Source organism: Scatophagus argus, chromosome 9 (assembly GCF_020382885.2).
Source record: "Scatophagus argus isolate fScaArg1 chromosome 9, fScaArg1.pri, whole genome shotgun sequence".
Classification (NCBI taxonomy): Eukaryota; Metazoa; Chordata; class Actinopteri; family Scatophagidae; genus Scatophagus; species Scatophagus argus.
This window is the reverse complement of record NC_058501.1, coordinates 12,245,020-12,269,506: the sequence shown is the minus strand read 5'-3', so window position 1 is coordinate 12,269,506 and position 24,487 is coordinate 12,245,020. Positions and strand designations below refer to the sequence as shown.

The 24,487-nt window shown below is 40.7% G+C and overlaps 1 protein-coding gene across 2 annotated transcripts in view; it reads left to right on the top strand.

Annotated features, from left to right (window-relative positions):
- LOC124064181 (receptor-type tyrosine-protein phosphatase U) overlaps positions 1-19,739 on the top strand; it is a 147,912-nt gene extending 128,173 nt beyond the window's left edge. For both annotated transcript variants that reach the window (XM_046398399.1, XM_046398398.1), the window contains 11 exons: positions 2,240-2,276; positions 3,223-3,320; positions 5,276-5,392; positions 6,251-6,405; positions 7,172-7,307; positions 8,018-8,167; positions 9,726-10,040; positions 13,026-13,151; positions 15,048-15,205; positions 16,858-16,993; positions 17,115-19,739. In XM_046398399.1, the coding sequence (XP_046254355.1) occupies positions 2,240-2,276; positions 3,223-3,320; positions 5,276-5,392; positions 6,251-6,405; positions 7,172-7,307; positions 8,018-8,167; positions 9,726-10,040; positions 13,026-13,151; positions 15,048-15,205; positions 16,858-16,993; positions 17,115-17,177 (1,491 nt within the window). In that variant the 3' untranslated portion in view covers positions 17,178-19,739. The remainder of the gene's footprint in view (positions 1-2,239; positions 2,277-3,222; positions 3,321-5,275; positions 5,393-6,250; positions 6,406-7,171; positions 7,308-8,017; positions 8,168-9,725; positions 10,041-13,025; positions 13,152-15,047; positions 15,206-16,857; positions 16,994-17,114) is intronic.
- The last annotated feature ends 4,748 nt before the right edge of the window (positions 19,740-24,487 follow it).

Below are 24,487 nucleotides of genomic sequence, written 5' to 3'. Positions count from 1 at the left end.
TATGTATCTTTATAAATAAATTATACTAGGGATTAATATTTAATGTTTTACAGAGTAACGACACACATCTTAGTCTGTTTATACGACTAAATTGGAAAATCAGCAAATCCAGAGTTGTCAAGTTAGGAAGAAGTGAACTTAGCAGACCTCTGAAACACACGATGATGAGGAGGAGCTAAGCTTGAGACTAAAGGCTACATTAGTTGTACTGCCATACCTGAATCTCCCAGGTGAACTGTGGGCGGCTGAGTTGTCTTGTGGGTAATGTAGGTGCCAGGTTTTGACAAGGGATAAAAATAAATGGAATAAACAAGATTTTGATTTTGTTTTCATCACAAGGCCATATTATAGGAGTCTAAAAGTGACGATTCACATCTACTCACATCTGTGTGTGAGACACAGCAGGATTTCTCTTTTTTTTCCCTCAACAGTAACTAATAGATTATAGTAAATGAAAAGAACAATGGCCTTAGGTCATAAATAGAGTCCTCTAACGCATGGCAGACACACAGTCCAGTCTTCTTGTACTTACAGAAACACACACACACACACACCTCTCCCCACCTTTCTGTAACCATAACTCCTGCTTACCAAAAGCTTCTCTCATTAACTAGCCTATATGTCTTCTTTTTCTACTTCCCACCCCACTTCCTCGACCTTGGACCCTGTAGATTCGGATTAACAGGGAAGTAAGTACTTCACTGCTCGTTCTTCTGCCTGCCATCACTCTATTTTTGCTCTTTTGCCCTCTTCTCTCCTCCTTTCCCTCTTCTTTTTCCACTCTCCTCTATCCACAAAGGCTCAAAGGTCAGAGTGTTTCAGGTTTGTGCACATTTGACAAAAAAAAAGGAAAACATGCCCTTTTAGCTAATGATTTTAAATGAACACAAGGAGATGTGTCCTCTCTGGACAGAGGACCCTGCTGTCTTTGTTAGTTCTCATAAGTGGCCAAGACTCAGGAAGTTTAGTTGCTATGGCGACCATCTTAAATGGAGGAATGGTAACAGTCATGTTGATAGTGTTTCGCGAGGGCCAGAGGAATTGTGGATAGCAGGCCGCACAGCACTGGTCATCCATCTACATTTTAAACATGTCCCCATTTGTCTGACTAGATGCAATTTAGCTTAGCAGTGTGGATAGACTCGACATATTTGGAAGATGCCCTTTATAAAAAGATACAGTTATCGACATCACACTGATTTGACGAGAGGAGGTGGGGTTGGGCGTTTGTTCAGATTATTACTGATCTGCCTTCCCCACTCCACAGAGTTGTGTAAGGTAATTGGGGAATCAATTATCCTTCCATCTGCTCCTCTCAAAATGACAATAAACTGTGAACCACAACATGCACGTGGTTTTGAAGGGGATACTTTCATAAGGCTGTGTCTTAGAAACAGGTGTCTCTCTTACCTAAGTAACATTTATTTTCAGGATTTCTCCCTTTGAACAGTTTAGTTGTCCATGAAACAATCATGCTTAAAAGTCCTTCAGGTGGTCTTTGTCATGTTTTTTGCCCTCAAGGCTTTGAGATGGCATCTCATCATTCATATTCACCTCATCCTCACCATTTTAAAATATCTGTTGTCTATATCAAAGGCTGTCACTTACTTTGATATAAAGGATCTTAGAATGCATCATTGTACATGTCAAATGTTGCCTTGAAAGCTGTTTATGTTGGTGATGATAACATGCGCTTTTGTAAAACCTGTGTAAGATATTCTTCCACTCATTTAAGTGTAAGAATTCGAGGATTTTTTTTCTTGAAGAGAAAAGGTTTGGATTTGGTTTATGAATTCATCATCACAAGATATAGAACATATTGAGTCTTTGATGAAAACCGATTTGTTTTCATGGGACATCACCCTGTCAGACTGCCACAGGGATTCAGCATTGTTCAATCAGCTAGTTGTAGGAATCACTGTAGGAATCATTTCTTCTAGAGATTTATTAGCTGTTTATCAAGATGCAGCGTTTACTGTGTGTTGCCTCAACATGCGCCAAACTCTCTGTGGAGTCTGTTGAGGGCAAAGAGGTGGTGTGGAGTCAGCAAAAGGTCAGACAGCGCTGGAAAATGATACAGATGATGCAATTCACAGTTGCAGAGACTGGGTTAGTAGGAGAGCAGAATGCAGAGATGAAGGGGAGGAAAAGGGTGAGACAGAGAGAGACACCCTCCCATACAGCTGTGCCTGAGGCGCAGATGGCTTACTCAGCATGTCATCCCTCTTCTCTCTTTCAGGGCTACCATCGATCCAACCACTTCATCGCCACTCAGGGTGAGTATCCCAGCAAGGCTGTATTGTTTGTGCGTGCATGTGTGTCTGTTTGTCTATGGTGGATGGTGAATACCTTTTGTTGCGGTGTAATAAATTGAAGATGATCCAGCCAATGACCCTACTCATGCCCAGTCCCTTGCCAGAACCACCTCCCTGGAAAATCCAAATGTGATTGTGCGACTAGGAACCAGTGAAAACTGTTCTCGTAATGTAACCGAATTAATCATTAGGTGAAAAATTAAGCGTGCTACTTATAGCTTATCTGTCTCGATGACGTGCAGCAGCGTGCTCATAGCTGGAGAGAGACTCTTCAGTTCACCCTCTGTCGCTGAAATCCAGTGTTGCTCTCTGATAGACAGTCGGACTATGCATGTGTTCAAAATATCCCTCTGCTGCTTCGAAACCCAGAGGAGTGTCAGTTTCCAGGAAGCTCCCATCACAGAGTCACTCAAGGTTTGCTTGTCTGCTTATCTTGCACCAGCACCTCCTCTTTCCCCCCGTTGGAGAGAAAGAGAGATGAAACTTGCAAGAAAGAAAAAAAGACGTCAGCAGTGTTTTTGTCTCTCAGTGCATTTCTTTCCTATGTAAGCCGCGTTTTCAAGTTGTATCTCGCCTTCTAAATGTCTCCCCTTCAAGATGACAATGAGTGACTGATGGTCCTCTGGGCTTTCATCATCAGCTACTGCTATTGTTTTGTCACCCATCACCCTTTCCCTTCTGCTTGGAATTCCCAATAAGTTTACTGACTGCACAATTATGAGAGATCAGTACCCTGCTGTCTGAGGAAGGACATTTAGGTCACAGTAATACGACATTTCACAACAGCAAGAACTTCCCTTATTGAGAGTACAGGCTTTGATGCTGCTGTTTTGTGTTTTTTTTTTTGGTGGGTGTTTGTGTCTTTCTCTGTTATCCCCCCCCCCCCCCCCCACCCCTTCCCCAATAGGACCCAAGCAGGAGACTCTGTATGATTTTTGGAGGATGGTGTGGCAGGAAAATTGTTTCAGCATCGTCATGATCACTAAGCTGGTGGAGGTTGGCAGGGTAAGTGATGTGCATTCCCCCGCTTCTCCCCCTTCTGCCGCCACCCGGTGCTCAGACCTCCACATTCACTGTAATTTTATGTATGTCACAAAACATTGCCGTGCATACAAATAGCAGCCTAAAAGCTGTTTATTTTGGTGAACATGCCATGCATTTATGTGAAACCACAAATCACAAGTTTTGCAGTGGAGACTTGAATTGTTAAAGGGATAATTAAACATTTTAGGACATAAGCCAAGTTGCTATTTATGCTTGATGTTTTACCTCAACAGCTTCAATTCACTTTTAAATATGCTTATTTTAGACATCCCAACTTTTTTGAAATCAGTGTTGTTTGAAGCTATCGCAAGCAGTCAGTTAATTTATTACAGAGAGTGGAAAACGCTAGCTCTGTACAAAGGTACAATAATAAAATCCACCAACCAGCAACTTTTGTGAACACATTAAACACATGAGATAGAACATTGTACGTGCGGCTGGGTGCATTTTATTACCTTTGGACAGAGCGAGGGTAACTGTCTCCCTCTGTTTCCAGTCTTTAAGTTAAGCTTACTAGCTGCTAGTAAGCTTCGCACATAAAGTGTACATAAATTGGAAACTGTTCCTTTAAATTTTGGTCGCAACTGAACCGTAGAAAAGCATGATACTCCAGTTCAAGCAGGTCCACACACAAGTCTCTGTGCAATATTCATTGAACACATGAATGTTAAAGTTTTGTTTACATGGATTATCGCCTATTTGAAAACATTGTGAAATAGCATTGGTGTTTTACAGAAATTTACATCATGACTGATGATTATAGAGTCAATAAAATGTACCTGTGATGCATGAAAATGTCTTCTGAGAAATGTATCTGCGGCGTCTGTCTCCCTATGTACGCTGCATGACTGCATAGGCTTAATGGCTGCCGTGTAGTAGTTATTTTCCACACCATTCAAATACCTGTGGTGCATGAGTTCTGCTCTAAGCAACCCATATTTTTCATTCTGGGAAAGAGCAATGTATTACCCCAGTGGATGGTTAAAATGACACCATTTTTCTAGCAGAGGCCCTATATCCAATTTGGTTCTGCATTCTAACAATTCTGAGAACAGTCAACAAATGAGGACTGGTCTGTGTGGCTGAATCCAAATAACACCTCCATTGATAAAAATAATGACCTCTGTTGTGCCTGTTGTTTGTGAAGAAGATTGCTGCCCTGCTGTTCATTGCGCTTCCCATCATTATGCGATCATTGTGCTTTTCTTTGCCCTCCGAGATAAAATATCTGCGTACAAACACCTTGTTTTTGTTCCTCCACAGCAATTGAAGTGTAACCTCTGTATGTTTTTAACTTATTACCTTCCACACATATAGGATCACTTAATTACAAATTATAATGACACGGGTAATATTCTTTTTTTTTCTGTCAAATAAATTGTTAAATTTAATCCTGTGTTATAATTTTAATGCACTACCTTATTATGCATATTATGCATTCAATTGGCCAAAGGAAGGGTGTAAGGTGACACTCCATCCAATCAACCCAAACTTACACCTGTAATCTGTTACACAACACACTGACAAGCAAAGAGAGGAGGAGAATTAAAGAAATTCAGCACTCAGCATGTATAGATGTGCAATTTAAGCCTGAGAGGTTTGAATGAGGGACCAAAACTGAAGCAGCACTCAATTGTATCGGTGTCACTCAAAGAACAGACTTTCTTTTTAGTAAAGTAAGACGTTTTGTTAAAATGTGCAAGGGCTATCCTTAATATCATGGGATTTGAGTGTAATGCGTTTTGAAAATTTTGATCGAAAGGGTAGAAGATTTTCTGCTTTGTACTGGAGATTCGGCCTTCACAACTCTCTATCAAACAGATTAATTCATGTTACACCTCCTGCAGTTCTGCGAGTGCATTTTCCAGCAATGTCAGCAGGAGGTTTAACTCTGTGGTTTCACTACGTCTGAACAGGTGAAATGCTGTAAATACTGGCCTGATGACAGCGAGATGTACGGTGACATCAAAATCACTCTGCTTAAGACAGAAACACTGGCTGAATACACAGTTCGCACCTTTGCCTTGGAGAGGGTAAGTTTATCAGAGATTTACGTCTTGCCTATACCCTCTTTTAATACTTGTTGTCATATTTTTGAAATTAGAAGTAGAACATTAATGGAGGGGATTAGATACTTGACAGGATTTACCACTGATGAGTATGAGGGCCACATGTTAAATTGAGAGGAATTAACACCAGCAGCTATGTGAATTCCCCTGCTGCCTTTCCAACATAGCTGTTCCACTGTTATGCCCCTGGTGGCCTCCATCCTGTCAATCACCCAGGGGATCTCTCATTGGAAGGGCTCAGAGCAGTGCTGTGGTGACAGTGGCACAAACACAGCATTATCATCACACTGTCACATTCGCTCTCCATGGGCACACACTGCTGCTTATTCAAATCGGCACAAATTTAGGAGCTGGTGACAGCTTGTTTTTCGTAGCTCTATTCCTTTCTTTTTTTGGATTTGTGTCTTCAACAAATCTTTGCTTTGCGTCGTTTTACTTTGTCATCTCTGTACAGAGAGGGAAATTGCTGTGTGACTGCAGCAGCCTCCCAGTAGAGAGGAGATACCTCCCAGCCCTCCCTGAGCTCCGAGAGCCTCAGTAATTCCTTTCCGCACGTCTGTCACACTGCAGCTGCTGCTGGCATGTGATGCCCAGAGGCCTAACTGTCCTAGAAGACCTAACACCCCACGTAAATAATGTCCTGGTTGTCCTCACGCTGAACCGAAAAATCTGTCACATCTATCACGTAGGGGAATGTCTCTGAACGGAGGGGGGGGCATCTTGGATGAAAAAAGGCCTGTAGGCTATGATGGTTAGGATGCAAGCCATATAAATGTAACGTTTTACATGTAATGCTAATGTGTACTGTGCTTCTGTTGACAGAGAGGATACTCAACCAAGCACGAGGTGCGTCAGTTCCACTTCACATCGTGGCCTGAGCACGGAGTGCCCTATCATGCCACTGGACTGTTGGCCTTTATAAGAAGAGTGAAAGCCTCTACACCTCCTGACGCTGGCCCTGTGGTGGTCCACTGCAGGTATCATGATACCTAACAGCTGCTGTATATATATATATATATATATATATATATATATATATATATATATATATATATATATATATATATGCCCTATATCTCTGTTCTTTAACATGCCCATACTTTACTTCTGTGATTTATATTATATCCTGAGTTAAACATTTTCAAATCTGAAGACAGTGATGAGAATAGCTAAAGCTAATAAAGACTGCACTTTGGAACCCTTTGTGTGTATTTACTTATAAGCTACTTTCTATTCTGATCTTGAAAAGATCCTTTTATATTTTACTGATGCTATCACAGAACCTTCTGAAACTTCTCTTGAACTGGTAGCCTGGTAAATATTCTATTAAGTTAGAACTCAAAATTTTATCACAGGAGTGTCAGTTAAAGATGGTACAGCCAAAGAATATTGCAGTAAAAATTTTACAAACAAAATGTTCAATAAGTTCTTGCCATACTGTAACACATAGCTCATAAGATAATAATGTAAAAATACCTAGCACAGTGGCAGTAAGCACAGTATAGCCCAGCTTGCTCCTTCGCCTGCTTGTGCTTCCATGAGTGGATTGAAGGAACCTAATCACCTGAGTTGTACCTGTTCTTCAAGATGCTCCCATTCTCTTCTAAATCATGTAGTGCCAATACCTTGTGCTTCTGGGGAGAAATACTGTACCCTGAAAGATTTTTACCAGCTCAGAAGCAATGATTTAATGCTTAAAGACATGTGCATAATTCCTCAAGCAAGATGTCCTTTATGTGGTAGTGTGGGGGCGGGCCGCACCGGCTGCTACATCGTGCTGGATGTCATGTTGGACATGGCTGAGTGTGAAGGCGTGGTGGATATCTACAACTGTGTCAAAACCCTCTGCTCGCGACGCATCAACATGATCCAGACAGAGGTCAGATCAACTGCACAGCCAGGAAAGCACTTTGTCTTCAAACCATGTCAAATATTTCAAATTTATTTCAAAACTGTCTACGCTGGAAAGTGTCAGGAGAGTCAGGTTTTTAAACATTTGTTTTTCCCTCCTGTTGTTTGGAAATTCAAAGAGTGGGGGGAGTGTATTATCATACTCCCCCTCTGGGACTTATGTAAAGGTCATTGCAATAGTTTTAGAGAAAAGGCTCTCACACTGTCTCTCAGTGTGCTGCATAGGCACGTGCTGTTCTTTAGATGTGATGATAATTTGCATATTCACCCCTTATTATGTAAATCTGACATTGACTTGGCTGTTTATTACATTTGTAGTTATTTGCAGGGGTGCTCTAATTAAATGCACACCGCATGTGTTTGTTTACTTATTTATTTATTCTCCTACAGGTTTGATAGCCTACTAACATCATAGCACATGTTTAATTCAGAGCAAGACCGTTTATAAAAAAATCACTGCCATTCTTAATATTGTTTGATTATTTGTTTGCATCCGCATATGTTCTTAATCTGCTTTTCTCTGAACCTGCCAACTTTCCAGTGTCTGTGTAGCTGTTTGCAACCATGTAACACCCTCTCATTTGCTATCCGAAACGGACCAGAGTACATTCAGTATGTTGTACATGCCCACACGTGCACATATGCAGCACCTGATTATGTTACCTGTTGTCCTTTCAGGAGCAGTATATCTTTATCCATGATGCCATTCTGGAGGCTTGTCTGTGTGGAGAGACAGCCATCTTGATGAACGAGTTTGCAGCCACTTATAAGGAGATGCTGCGAGTGGATTCCCAGAGTAATTCCTCTCAGCTACGGGAGGAGTTTCAGGTCAGTTTTTTGGCGGACGGTAGTTTTATTTAGTTAAACTATGTGGTTATTAAAACCTGGAACATACAAACACGTGTTCTGAATTGCACAGCCAACACGCTCTAATTTGCATTAATGATGGAATTTATTAAATATCACCAACCAATATTCTTTTATTTATCTTAATAGAACCTACCAGCATTTCTGCTACTTCTACAGTTACTTTTACCAACTGTATTATACCAATGCTACCACTTCTACAAACATGTATATAACTACTGTTGCTATCAGAACTACTTCTACTTTTACTGCTACTGCTGCCACTAGTGTTAAGAATACTGAAGTAATGTAAAGGGATGATGATATTTTAAAGCTGATGGTTTGAGGAGAAAGATGATACAAGATGCAGTAATGTATACAATTTGACAAGCATTGTATTTGTATTGCATGTATTCTGTTGTGTACTGTACATTTGCTCAGTGTTTGGACAGTTACACAAACAACACAGGATGCCCACATCTCCTCTGTTGTAGAACTGATGTACTTCATAGCACAGACATCGACAAAAAGTGCAGAAAGGAACAGACCAATGGAGGTGTTTCTATGTGTGAATATGTCATGTATTCATCAGAGTGTGTGTGTGCGTGCAGGATTACATTGGTTTCCTTTTGCTTTTCATTCTGTGAGTCTGCCATTTAAATCCGTTGCCTGCTTTGTAGGAATGCAGTCTCAGAGCATTTTATTAGATGGTTATTAGGAGAGAGGAGAGCCAGCTGTGTTCCCACATTGCCTTACCTGCCTTCTCACCTCCCTCTGCTGCGGCAGCTGCATTGATTCCAGGTTTAGCATTTCAAAGTAATACTCCGAAAGGCTCATTCTCCGTCTTCAGATTTTATACTGTATCCTTATTCCTTACATAGGACTTAGCCATATCGTTAAGAATCAAGGGATTGTACTGTTGGTGATGTGACATGCTGATTACAAACTGCTAGTTCTTCATAAAGGAAAACATTACATGCCTTGCTTTGATCTTGTAAATTTATCTATCTGACATTGTTGTTGAAAGCTTCTCCACCGCCCAGTGAGCTTTCTGTTTTCCTTTTACTCTGTCATCCTGCAGACAGCAAACAGCCGACCGGTAGTACTGAGATCAGGGAGTCACAGATCTATTATTGATGCTCTGTATTAATGATCCAAACATTTTCTCATGTTGTCTAATATAATCACAGCTAAATGAACAGAGAGTTCATCAAAGAAAATTAGTATGCAATATTTTCTTTAGAGTTTTTATTTAAATTTCATTACATTTTATTTTATTATGCAGTTTGCCTAATTTATCATTTTAGTTTGTCAACGTGACGTTTGGAGTATTAAAGATATTTTCATTTAACATTATTAGATCCTTGGCATCCTCTACATTCCGTTCCTCCCACCTTCGATCTGAATCACTTTTTTCTTCCTCCTCCTCCCTCCTTCCCTCTTTGACTCATCTCCTGTGTCTCAACATCTTTTAAACGCTCTTTATTTTGAGTTTATCTTCCTGACTCTCAGCTCACCTATTTAACTCTTCCATTTGCAGACACTAAACTCAGTGACTCCCCATTTGGACGTGGAAGAGTGTAGCATTGCTTTGTTGCCCAGAAACCGAGAGAAGAACCGCAGCATGGATGTTCTGCCACCTGATCGCGCCCTGGCCTTCTTGGTTACAACAGAAGGAGAGAGCAACAATTATGTCAACGCTGCTCTTGCTGACAGTTTTCACCGGCAAGCTGCTTTTATCGTGACCCCTCACCCTCTGCCTGGCACCACGGCGGACTTTTGGCGGCTGGTGTTTGATTATGGGTGCACAGCAGTGGTCATGCTCAACCAACTCAACCAGTCAAACTCTGCCTGGGTAAGGTCAAAGTGTTATATACAGTTTCATTGCAATTGATTTGTTGACAGCATGCGGAAAAAGAGACGTAGCAAAATCCACTCAATCAAGAGCTGTTTGCTGTACTATTTTTAACTTTGAGTCTCGAGGATATCTGAACTTTACTTGAGACTTTTCCTTCCTTCACTGTTTCTGTATCTTACTGTGCTTGGGATTAGTTCTTTCATGCCATTTTGCTGGGCTTTGATCCCTGACCACATTGATCTCAAGGCATGACTAGATAACACCCGCCCCAGTTTTCCCTTCCCCTCCTCAAGTTACATCTCTGGAGAATAGGCTTGCATTACCCTGCAGCCACATCTCAGGATTCTATTTTGTTGGCGCCCCACTTTTTCTCATGAGCATATGTCTTTCTCTGTGCTGAAGTCTTCCCTGTTCTTTCTTACAATAATACCTATAATAATGAGTGGAAATGCAACACATGGTTCTAGTTCAAAAATCAGTTAAAAGTATAGAGGAAAACTAAGAATAAAAAAATTGAAAAAAAAGTCATGAATTAATTTTTAAGAGGAGATTTAAAGCTAAAGCCCTTTGCTTTGTGAACCGTAATACTTTGGCTGATAAATACGGACTCAAGGGCTCTACCAGACAATGAGGTGCTATAGTGATGAAGGCTTTGAGAGGTAGCAATAGGTCTCGAAGTATAGGCACAGAAATACAGTCAGATCTCACAGTTTTTGTCTGCAGTCAAGCAACTAACTGTTGAGTAAATTAAACTGTCCTAAAGTTTTTATGATAAAGAGAGATGAACGAATCATTACATAATCAAGCATAAATGAAATGAAGCATATGAAACAGTGCAATGCCCCATTAAAATTAAGTAATTCTTCACATATTTCTCAGGTGGACAATACGTATTCATGAGGCTACAATAGTAATATGGGGCTCCAGACTAAGCTTCTGATCAAGTGTAACACAGATTTTAGGAGAAGGAACAACACTTCTCTGTATAAAAGCCAAAAGCTGGCACAGTTTGATTCTGTGTACAGCCAATGATTAGGATATCCGTTTGTTGCAGTTAAGCTGAGGAGATTGGCAGGCAACCAGTCCATAATGGCAGATAAACAGTTGTGCTGAAATGACAATGCTGTTGAATAATTCAGCAATGCTGGGACAGGTATGGCTTATCATCATCAGCATGGAAAGACATAATGCAGCCTAAGGACAATATGTCAAAATTGAAAATAAGATTTGTCCCAAATGGATCCTTTTAGTACACCACACACTGACAGCAAGGAGGAAAGACTGTTGACACAAGAAAATTTGCAGTAACCAAAGTAGTAACCAAAGACATTCCTGGAGATGCCTTAAAGGAACTGTTCACCCAAAAATGAAAATTCAGTCATTAGCTACTCATTACCATACCAACACAAAGTCAAATTTAATTTCTTAACTCACAAAACATTTCTGGATATTCACAGCAAACTGGTTTGCAGCATCCTCCTTGGGGATTCTGGAGACTTGGACTAACTGTATAGAACTTTTTTATGTTTTTTATCTCTTTAACATTTTTAAACAAGTCTCCTGCTGATTCAGTAGTTTAGGAGAATGCAGCGCTGTGAAGCTCCAGAAATGTATGGAGTGAGTAGATAATAACTGAATATTTAGTTTTTGGGTGAACTGCTCCTTTAATCTCTGAATATTTTAATACGTTGTGTCAAATGCTGCACTGAGATTAGAATTTAGAGCACAGAGCTTTAGGTAACATCAGTGTCATAAACATATAATTAACAGCTCTTGCAAGGGCAATTTGAAATACTTATTCATAATCTCATATCACCTTGTATTTACACCTAGAGTTAATACTGGGCAATCACTCAGCTAAAGACATTGACATTAATGGCTTATGCAGAATCTAGTTTTTGTTTGAGGCATAAATGCAAGATTTACAAGCTTTGCAGAGCCAAATTTTAAATATTAACCACATGAAATATGTATTGCATAGAATCACAGCCTTGGAAAGCAGGTGCTTCTCTAAATTATAAGTTTCTATTGAGTCTAAGAAGTAGCAGTGGTAATAATAATATGACGTTTGGCCCACCTTTTTTAAGTCAGTGTATTTAAAAAAAACTGAACAAAACTGATCGGAAATGGCCCAAGACTCATTATATATTATGTTAACGATTTAGCTGATAAGATACAAATCTCAGCCTGAAAAGAAAACACTGTTTTGACCTGTAAAACCAACCAGGCGAGGGCTGTGATGTGCTCAGAAATGTAGAAATTTAGAGTTTCTGTGTTGGCTTTTCTGCATGCTCTTTTGTTACACCCCGTGTAGCCTGGTAATAAAAGAAAATAAGAAATTGTTGCTACCCGTGTTCAATTCCACTTTTTCATCCACTCCCTTTTAAATGTTTTTCATCCCATTTCTTTCAGCAAAATGCAGCTCCTTTTGGGTCGTGCTTGAAAATTGAGTTATTGCCACTTTAAGTTGTTCATCTTGTGCTGAACTCTGTTATAGAGTTCATTTGTGGCACTGGAGTACCCTGTCTCCCTCTTGTTGCAATCTCCCAGTGCACATTAAGTTTCTCCTTCCCCACTCTGCTTCTCTGCCCTCATTAACATGAGTGTGGCACCGTAACACATAACACCTATGTAAGCACACATTAACACATCTTGTGCCAGTGCTGTTATAGAATATACTTTTGCATCTGTGTGTGAATGTCATTCTGTTCTTTAATTAACTGCATATATATGTGGACCCCCACTGCATGCATGCACACACACACACACACTCTACTTGCTTTAATTTCATTATTTGAACTTTTTAAAGTTCACTTTCTTTCATAAGCCAAATCATGAGAAAAGGCAATTTGTTTGGCCACAGCTGCTGAAGACTGCGTGAGTGCAAGTACTGTGTACGTCCCCACATTCGGTCACTAATAAAAGCCACCCAACCCCTCTCTTTGTCTCTCTCTCTCTCTCTCATCTCTTCTCTAACTTTAGCCATGTGTACAGTACTGGCCAGAGCCTGGTCTACAGCAGTACGGCCCCATGGAAGTGGAGTTTCTGTCCATGTCAGCAGATGAGGATGTCATTACTCGTCTGTTTCGGGTCAAGAACGTAACAAGGGTGAGTTATTGTGGTTCCAAAAAAGCCTGCACAGGACATGTTGTTCCACTCAGTGGTATTTCATAAATGATAACTTGAACCTCATTAGAAATGCATTAGCTGTGGTCCTCACTGGTAATTCAGATGTGACATTTTACCAACAGTACATTTAGAGCTGCCAGCTATAATGTGCAGCTGAAAACCAGACATAATTCCTCCAAACATTTCCTCCTGAAACATTCATATGATGAACTTGTAGTGTGTGATCAAACTTTGAGGCTGAAACCTTCACTTGATGTTGGATTTCTGCACCGTGTGTGCCTCTGCATCATTATCTGTCTATATAGCTTTCTTATGCATACACAGCAGCATTTCCCTGGTGTATGTTTTGTGTGTGAGAGGAGGCTGTCAGATAAATATTCTCTAAAATAAATATACTCCAAAGAATAGCCTGGAGATTTGTACAGAACACTGTGGCGTATCACTAAAAAGCGCATTCATAGACTGTGTAATATATGTTACAAAGAACATTGTTTTGATATTCAGCAGTCCAGAAAATTGAGCCGGAGCCACCAGTGTTTCCATAAGATGTTCTCATGAGAGTCATACATATTATAAGAAGTTCCTATGGAAAACATGCAAGAGAAGGCCATTGACATGCATGTAATGGGTCAGTCTCCCTTTTCAATTTCTCCTTGTCATTACCTAGGTAGGCGTCTTCCCACTCTTAGGCGCCTGTTGGCATACTGAAGAGGATCACCCCTATTCTATCATCATAATACATGCCATATTTTCAGTTGCAGGATACTCTATTCATGCTGCAGACTCTCTCTTAAGTCGTTTATAAATCATAGCACACATTTTGAAAAAAGTATGTGGCATGTGGAGAATCAGGGGGATGTCAGAAAACAAACTAAATAAAGGCACTGTCTGTCTGTCATGGTAGAGGGAGCACAGGGGATGCGAGAGTGTGGTCTTTTCTCAGCTCTGTTTCTTCAGATGCGTGCATATGTATGAATCGGTCATTTTGACTTCACACTTCATTGTGTTTAGAGTGCGTGCGTGCAGGTATGGTTTAAGCCTGGGAATTTGCATAAGCACATGCACGCATTCTGCTCAGGATTGCTGTCAACCAATTATTGAAGAAATCTACATGCAAGGCGTTTCCCTGCTGTCATTAGAAGCAGCGCGACAGTCAGTGCCCAGAACTTCTTCTTGTTTCTGATTGGCATCCTCACCTCCCCTGTAGACTGCCCTTGTCGTTGCCCTCTCCCCCACGGCACCTTTTTTCCTAGTCGGCAGGGCTTAAAGGGCAGCTTAAACCAGCATGAGAGAAATCAAATCACACAGAAATAACATACACCTCTCCCTCGCTCTATACCTCTCTCAGTGCATTAGTGTTTGTCTTTCCTATGTGTGACAATGATATACAAGAGGAGGGAGTAAAAGTCAAAGGAAGTGCGTTGTAAGCATATGCATGTGTGGATATGAGAGCGGCACAAAAAAAGTACATTGTGTAAATCCCACCGCCGCTGAGGCAATTCCTCCATGCATCGTTGGTGTCTGTGCCAGTCCAATTTGCATGACTTACAGTTCTCCATTGGTCTTTAAGTATTAGGTGAGATTCTACAGCACAAGGTTATGAACACACAGGGACCTCTCTCACACACCGCTCGGGCCCCACTTACACCTGCAAACCCATATATCTCAAAGTCAGTCTGCTGAGTGAGCACAGCTGAGAGTGCCAGCACGCAGCCTGGGGAGTTCTAAAACATGGGTTGTAACTGGCACACACACAGTACTGAAACTATAAAAAAAGAAACCAATTCAAAGACACGTGAGAGCACACACATGCACGTCCACAAAGTACAGTGTAGTCAGATTACATGTGTTCAGTGTTTTTTGTTGCATCTCAAGCTCCAAGAGGGCCAGCTGGTGGTGTGTCAGTTCCAGTTCCTGCGCTGGTCAGCATATCGTGATGTTCCCGACTCCAAGAAGGCTTTCCTCAGCCTACTGGCTCAAGTGCACAAGTGGCAGAGGGACTGTGGAGAAGGACGCACTGTTGTCCACTGCCTGTGAGTAATCTGTTAGCACCATGCATTCTGTACTGTAAATTAATGGAAAAGGAAACAAAGCCAAAACACATTCAGTCCCTCTCTCTGAAAAGGTCTTAGACACAGTGAATTAATGCTGCTGAAGAGTGACATTTAAAAGTACATTTAAACCAAAGCTTATTCAGAAAGGATCACAAGACCTGTGTGTTAAAGCATAGTAAATCATGGCCAAATCTGTGTGATGAAGAGAGGCTTTGTCGTGTCTTGTCTCTGTGGTGTTTTGTGTAATTTGGTGCAACAAGATGCAGTGCAAAATACTTTCCACGGTAGCATTTTGTAATGTAGAAAATCAAATTGTGGTGTAATGTGCTGTGCTGTAGTGTAGTGCAGCATGTGGTATATATATGCTCCTCTGTTGTCCTAAGCCCCTGGAGTGCATGCCTGCTGATGAATATGAATGGGTCTGTCCGGCTCATTGCCAACCCATCACACGTTCATCCCCACCACCCCCATCCAAAAGCACATCACTCAGCACTGTCACACAGTGTTACCCACGACAACCAGGAAAGAGATTATGGAGATCAAATCAATTATGGCTTAATACAGAATGCTATGGTTCTCACTACAGTAAATCCAGGAGTGCCAAAGCTCTGACGACGATTGATTACCTTAATATTGCTTGGATACGATGCAGAGGCTTCTGTGCCCACCTTCCCTGCATTTGTCTCAGGAGAGAGGAAGTGGATTGTCCTCCACTAGATTATTGATATTGCCTTTCATTTATGATGACCTGGACAATATTTCTGTAGAAATGCCACACTCTTGCTGTTATTTCTCAATATCTCTGTGTTACAGCTTTTCTCGTGTCACTATTTTTGTACCTCGATATTGTCTTGCGCATGCTGTATCAAATGCCTGTTTTTCATGAGGTAGTATGAACATAAAAACAGGGTTATCACATTACATACAGTATTCTGTCCTGCTTGTACTATATTATTGTCTTCCAGAATCCTGTTAAACATATTAGGAGGCTTATTCTTAAACCAGAGACGAAAATGTATTTATATATATTGAAATTTACTGTACACATACAGTACATTCTCTGCTGTTCATGCAGTATGATAGGAACCATGCCACATTATGTTGACAGTCGAGGTATAAACTTGAAACTGCAACTAATGGAAGACAAAACAGGACAGGACAAACTTATCAAAGCAACACATAAACACAAAAAAGTGCACAAATTACAATTAAAAATCTGTGATGTTCAGATGTTCTTTAAGCTAACTGTTAACATCAGTCTTCTAACAGGCTGATGTCAGGGGATCGCCAAAGCACTAAAGTTGTTACAATTCACCTCTGAGGAGAACATGAGTGGTAATTGCTGAGACATTTTATTAAAAATCAAAAACCACCTCATGGTGGCACTAGAGGAATTGTCAGGGCATCACCAGAGTCACCAAAGAAGAATTCATTCTCTGGGTATCATGAACAACTATACAAAAATGCTATAATAATCCTTTGAATATTTGTTGAGATAGACTAACTGCACCATCTCTGCTAGCATAGCTTAGGTACAGCACTGAAGACTGGAAAATAATTGTAAATGAAATGAAAAAGGTAAACCATCTGCTTAAGGTGTTGTCTAACAAAAAACAACGTCTCCTCTGCAGCAATGGTGGTGGTCGCAGTGGGACCTTCTGTGCCTGCAACATTCTTCTTGAGATGATCCAATACCAGAACATGGTGGACATTTTTTATGCTGTCAAAACTCTACGCAACTGCAAACCCAACATGGTCGAGTCCCTGGTAAGAGAGTCTGTAAATAAATAAGGCTATGGGTTCTCAAGTTGCAAGAATATTTTGGTAATTATTCAAAATATTGTAAGTATTCGCTTTTTTGATTTAAGACTCTTGTATTTTTCCTCAGGACCAGTATCGATTCTGCTATGACCTTGTCCTGGAGTACTTGGACTGCTTTGATGGCAGATAGCAACTAAATGTTTACCACAGCGGCAGCATCCTGTGTGTTGGAGATTCAATTTTAAGGTCACCCAGTGACCTCTCTACTTTAATGTTGGGATCAACGGACTTGGCATTGAAAGGACTGAATAGGAAGGAGAGGAAAAAAAAAACATGGTCATGGTTTTAACTTTTAACCTTTAATGTACAGCTGTGATTTCCTCCTTGTTGGTGATGTTTATCTCTTTTGATATTTTTTGTGCTTTTCTTGGTCCTCTTTGCCTCTGGACTAAAGCTCTTTTGTGCTAAGGGTTTCTGTAGCAGCAAAACAATAATCTGAGCTACAAAATGGACCTGTCTATTCTGTAGAAAGGTCACCTTGGCTGGGTTTCATCGTTTCATTCAAGCAGCGAGGGGACTGGATGAGATTCCAGAGTTACAGCAGTTATCTAAATGTTGAAGCATTTTCTTCTCTCCTAAGAGCTACATACAACAGCAGTCCACTGTGGTTGTGGCATGACTTATCTACCATACCATAAACTGCCTTATTCTCTGATGATAGGACAGAATTATTCAAAAAACTGAATAAATCTTAAAGGTTGTCATACTGGTGTACAAACAGCAGCACAAGATTTTAGCAACAGACCTAAAGCATCTGGATAGACCAGCCCAGTGTTCAACAGTGTTGATGCAGAAACTGTACAGTAGTGCAATGTGTCGTATTTTGCCATATTGTTTGTGCTGGATTACCATGTGTGCTATAGGTGGACGTTTCCAGGGACCACAGCACTAGGCCTGGTGCCACCACGGGAGATTCCTGTCTCATTACTGTCGCAGTGCCAATCCCATTGACTGACTTGAATCCTCTTCTTTACTTTGTTCTACTGCTTCATCTTGATATATGCCTACAAACACACAGTATGTACTGCATCAGCTCATGCGCTCGCTCCAAGGTGATTGTTTGTATTGTAAACCAAGCGGGAAAGAAAAAGGAGCAGGGAAAACTGTTAGAGATGTACTCACATGCCACAGTGGTGGTGTGAAAAGTAATGTTTCATTAATGCTGTGGTGTCTAAAGCAGTGCTGCGTTACAGGTTTGAGTCTGTAAACTCCTTTTACTCCTTCACTGTCTGAGGCATTGGGTTTTACTGTAAACCGCTGAAGCAAGCTAAACCATTTTGAATTATATCATAACCCTTTCAGGTAGGGGGTTCATTTGGACAATTTTGATGTGGATATTAGTTGTTGTTCCTAGTGGTGTAGAATAAATAAATTAAATATGTATAAATGAAAAGGGGCATTAAGATTGTGCAGAGGGGGAAAAATGCTACTTTGCATCACCTCTGAACATGTTTTCACATTTTCACATTCCCATTTTTATTTTCTTACAATAAAAATGAGAATTAGTTAGAAGCAGTTGCCCACGCACCTTGCTGTTTAGCTATCACTGATTTGAAGGACAAACAAAAAAAGTTAATTTTTTCATCTACTGCAACTACAACTGGAACTGTTAATGCCTGAATCAGTGGAAGAAACTCAGACAAGTGGGTATCTGTGTTACTGATCTAAGTCAGCTTTGAAACATCCTTTAAAAAAAAAAAAAAACCCCAAGATGCTTTCTTCATTTTTTTGTTCCAGAGCTGCACTCCATTATTACCCTTTAAATAGGTTATGCTCCACCATAGGTCCTGAAACACCTTTGAGTGCAGGTTTTCAAGGAGGGTGGGTAAAGGTATCACTCCATGACCTGCACTTAAAAACAAGCAGAGACATTTTGAAGCCCACAACAACTAAGAAATGGCAGCTAGGTGAACTCTACTGCACAGTCTGATTCAGGTGGGAGGGCTGGAACATGTGAGGAATCGCAGTATACCAACATCACCAGGCTCCCACAGGTTCATTGATAGAGCAGCTTGTTTTTAACGAGGATGAAGTAATAAGGTTATCTACAGTGTAGTCAGTGATCTGACGCAGGATCACTGGAGGAAGTGCCTGGACACTTTTTCTCAAGGATGGAAGGAATGTGTACATACAGATGTGTATTATATTATGTGAATACTATGTGAATAATATGCTATATGTTTGCCGAGAGTTAAGACGTACAGTACGTAACCGCTACATAACCACAAAGGTGAATGTGCTGTAAATGACCATTTTTGTGAGTTTATTGCCAGAACTTTTAACAACAGAGTATGAACTTGCGTCTCCCTGAGTGTTTGTCCCAGCTTTCAGTAAAATAGGTCTGTCAGTTTCATTTAGTACATTTCAGAATATCCTGATCCACATCATTTATTTCAGCCACTGTGTTTTCCAGCAGCCATGACTGTGTGGGTGCATTGTACTTTTATCATTCAAGAGCTTTTTATTACGACTGCTCTCTGCGTGGCGGCGACTGCCCTGAGAGTATTGCTGATTTCACTTGTGTGTCTCTGTATGAACCAATGGTACATGGCTACTGTGTTTTTGACCATTGTATTTGTGGGGTCAAGGGGTGTATTTAATGACAGATGGAGAAGACGGTTGTATTTTGGGGTCAGGAAAGGGTTTGTTCTGTAGAGTGACAACAATAAATGAACAAAGGGGAAAAAAGAGATGTATTTTTGTCAACTTATCATTGAATGTTCTGTCAAAAATGCATACAGCTAGAAAATTCTGTGTGGTTTTATAATTGGTTTGTCAGCAGAAGCAGAGAACTGACAGCTGGATGTGGACTTCCTGTCTATAAGCCTCTGACCCTCCTGCGGTTTCTCATGAGGATGTGTTCTTTTAGCAGCTCCCTGCGCCTTGAACCACACAGGCCATTTGATCTCTCCCCTCTTTTTAATCTCTCACCTTATTTCTTTCCCTTCCCCCTTTTCACCCCCCCAACCTCTTTCTGTCTCCTCCACCCACCTTCCCCATCCTCAACTCCTCCTCCATCACTTTCATTTCTCCCTCTCATCCCTCTCCATCTCTCTCACTTTGCTACTCCGCTCAGAGTAAGGTGACTCCAGACCACAGACTTCCTCTTTCACCCACGGCTATGTTGAATAATGCAGCAGTCCTGCAAACGGATCTAGTGTTTAGCACAGGGACAAGCCAGATTAATTAGAGGACAAGAGCCCCTGCTGTTGGGTTGAGGACAATGTAGGCCATATGGGTTTGCCTTTACATTGTTGGGGGGATGATAAGCTTTAAAAGCAAACTTTACAATAAGGTAAAGGAGAGAGCTGTGAAATGCAAGTGTTCTCTAGATGAGAGTTTTCATTTGTCATGTCCGTGAGAAGGAGCAAGAATGCATTATAGATTTAACATGACATGGATAAGACAGGTCATTTGTGCTACTATATTTAACATCCACAAGATTTTCTCAGTTTACCTTCTCACCTGCAGAAAGCTATTACACCACGAAATCCTTAGTGGCAGGCGTCATCATCCTTTACTACTCATATTTGACTGGTGGTTTAAATTAACAGGTAATTGGAATCTTATCGTTTAATTCTGGTGCTGTAATGATAGCTGTGTGCAAGGCAACTCATCACTAGTCCAAGATCCAACTGGGTTTTGTCTTCCTGTATTCCTCCAGTGACAAGCTTGATGGATGTCAGCCCTTCTGCGAGCTCCCTGGTGAGTCTGGCACTAGATACACTCTCATGTGTATTTTCAGTGAAATGGCAGCGAGATCCGACAGCTAGCAGTGTCATCTGACGTAAGGAGGAAGGAGGGTGAGGTACAGTATAGCTGACAAGTGCATTAAAATAGCAGTTCCTAATCTGTCCGTCACTTTCAGCCATTTAAACCATTTATCCATGACTTCTAGTGAACAACTTTGACCTGTTAGGTAATTATTTGACCTAATTATCATTTACTTTGGACGGAATATTTCATATTGTATAATTTCTTAGCTAACCATTTAAATCATTTATCCACTACATTTAGCTATTTTTTTTTTTTTTTTTACTTGACTTTTTTCAAGAAAGCACTTGAATTTCATGCACGTGCAGTGGCAATGGTTTAAGGTGTTTTAATTAAGTTGGTGGAAGGTGTATATTAGAATACTTGTTAGTACTTGTTATTTCTCTTTTAACACAAGTATCGATCTATATCTCTGTATATCCTAATAACTGTGGAAGTATCCCCTGGGATACAAGGACCCCAGGCTGGGAAACGCTGTCTTAAAAAGTGTGTTCACTTGTTGCCACTTAGCTACAGAGATACAGGCTGTAAAGCCTCGGCAAAGATTTTAGCATTGACAGAATGTTATGCTTCAATACACAGTGGTGTATCTTACTAAATGTTAATGTTTCTCCTTTCATGCTAAATGTTTTGCTAATAGATGCAGATAAAATCCAATATTCTCTGGGGGAATATTGTCACAAAAGCCTTTGCAAATGACCTTGCCTGAGCCTCAGTCAATAAGTAGAAAGAGAAGATGCATATCCTTTAACATGGCATAGAAATAGTGTTAGAGGCTTTTAGAAAAGAGGAGAAATGTCTGGATCAATGTATTATATGATTTCTTAGAAGCAACACAGACTTGTAAGCAGACCGTTGTTCTCTCAGGACAAATTCTTCTCTGTACATTTTTTGTATAAAATGCACTGGGTGAAATGTGAACACAGATACACACAAACGCACACACACATACGATCTCTTTTTACCACCCTACAATCTAATTTTACTCAACTTCTGCTGGATAGTTCAGCAGACAAGACAGGTGGCTCCAGCTTTGTGTTCAGCAGAGCGAGGACAGAGAGGAGCTGGCCAGATGGCTCTGTCCACCATGTTTTCACACTGGTTCCATTGCCACAGTTGGTCTGACTGGAGCCTTTATCTCTTTGTGCTCTCAGTTCAGTGAAAGTCATGGTTCACATGAGCAAGGGAAAGAGAGGGAGCTCCTGATGGTTCCAGCCCAGATCGTTCAGGCTAACAGGAAGCCTGAAACAGATAACCAGAATCAAAGGACACATGAGTGACTCAACCATCCCTTTCCTCTTTATCACACTTACCTTTTGCTGTTACAGAACCCTGCAGTAGTTTGCTTCCACCACATACAGCAGCCACCTTTAACTGAAGATGCTTTGACCTGTATCAGCTGGTTGCCTTGAATTCAACAGCTGAATTAAGCCGGTGAAGGGAAGCAAAACAGTTGGCATGAAATGGCTCCTGTAAAATAAAACAAGACAGAGGGGAGCAGTGAAATCCAGGGAAAGCAAAGAATAAAGTTTGGGAAGTTATACTGCTGAAATATCAAGGTTTTACACACAAAATCTGTCTCTGCCACCCGTCTCCCGATAACAATACAATCTCAGGTGATGCAGAGGCTGAAGTTATTTGGCTCCAAGGATAATCTCTCGTTGTTAGTGCACTATAGAGATGTTGAGCCTTGAGGGTTCTGGGGAGAAGCTTGTAAATGATCTTATGTCAACATGAGCCATTTCTAGGTTGTGGCAATAAACCATCTCCAAGCTGCCATAAATTTGAGAGATGGACTTATCAAAAGGTCAGCCCTTTGAGGGACTGGCTTAGCGACTGGATTTATCCTTCGGTTTATTTAGAGCAGAAAAATGGGGCCACAAGTGACGACTAACATCAATCACATTTCATTGTGATCCTTGACAAACTTTAACAAGAACAGAAATCTTTTTGATTTTCTTTAAAGGTAGCGAACAAACACTGGGAATAAAGCATAGTCAATAAAGTGCAAAATTTCCTTTTATTGCTTTCAAAACCTGTCAAAATTATTGAGGCACACAATGGCTGCTGTGCAGAGATCTGAATCCGTGTCTTTATTTAATTAACTAAATTGTAAACCTTTCTTTTTAGCCATTCACACTTGTGGCAGAGCATAATTACATGTCCACACTTGATTTCTGTCTTTGTATTTGTGGCAAGTGATGATACAACTTGTGTTTTGTATTTTTTAAACCATTAATTCAAAGACTGGACTCTTTGAAACTTTGAAGGGACTTAAAAACAACAAAAAAGACTTCCTGTCTTCTCCTTATTCTGTTCATTTTCCCTTGTTCTTGCTCCCCAAGTTTCTGTTTACCAATTCCTTCTCTGCTCATTCCCGTCTCGCTCTCTCTTGTTCCACTCATCTTTATCTCCCTCATTGTTTCCTTCTTTTCTCTGCTTTCTCCTCTAGCATGTGTTGAAATAGATGCAGCCACAAGAGGATGGTTGTGCAAGTGATAGTACTACATTAACCTCGGGGAGAACACCAGTTGTCCTCTACTCCTTCATCTCTCTTCGACTCCAGACACCCCTGAGACCAAGTGCAGGATGCTGTAACCCCAGTCCTCCCCCCGACATCCTTGGAGCATCCTGAATCCTCCAGTTCATGCAGCCCTATAGCTGCAATCTACCTTGGCTGGGAAATGTTAGTTGAGAAGCGTTTGCTGCATCCTCAATGAAAGTGTGGCCCACAACACTATTCCTTCTCAACACCTTGTCTGTCACACCTGTGTGGTGTCATTTGCAATATCCCCATTTAATTTAGTGCCTCAGTCTAGGTTTTATTATTAACATGCCTGCAATCACCCTTTTTTTTTAAAAGGGAAATTACTTACTTACCATTTGAATTGTATTACTTAACCTTCTCTTCTGAAAGATGGCAACTCAAAAAGGCAACTCAAGCGAACGCTGAACAAAATATGAAAATATGCAATTCTGCAACAATTCTGTTTATGTAGTTGATCAAGTTGGGGTACATATTGCTCAAAAAGGGCTCAATCAAATGAATGATTTTAATGGTAAGAGGTAATGCGTAATGCAGTAATGCTGTTTTAAAAAAACAACAACAATGTTTTTATATTATCATTAGATTACATGAGTACTTCTACAGTCAGTATGTGACAGGGGATGTTTGCAAAAACAACCTTCAGTGATTTGTCACCCAAGCCAGAAATTCCCCATTGGTCTACATAGCATTGGACTGTCATTCAATATTGGTTTTCGGGCCGCAGCCTTACTATTTTGATCATGTTTAACTTAAGCTTGCTGGAAATGCTAAAGCAATTGAATTCCCGGTGGCAACCGTCTGCCTGTGTGCCTCTGCCTCTGTGTTGTCCATTATTGCCTTATTATTAAATATCTGTGTGTAGAATCAGTCACAGTGTGATCTTTTGGACAGTATTTAGGTACATATTCTGGCCCTGGGCCACAGCCACAAAGCTCAGAGACTTCCTGGAGTCCACGCTAATTGCCTGGCAACCTCACACTGATGACACGACTTAAAGTAGTACCCATTTCACTGAATGATTGAAGCCTTTATGCTAAACTAAGCTATTTGGCTGCCGTCTATAGCTTCATATTGACAGAAATAGGAGTGAACTTTCAACAAAACGACAACGCACATAT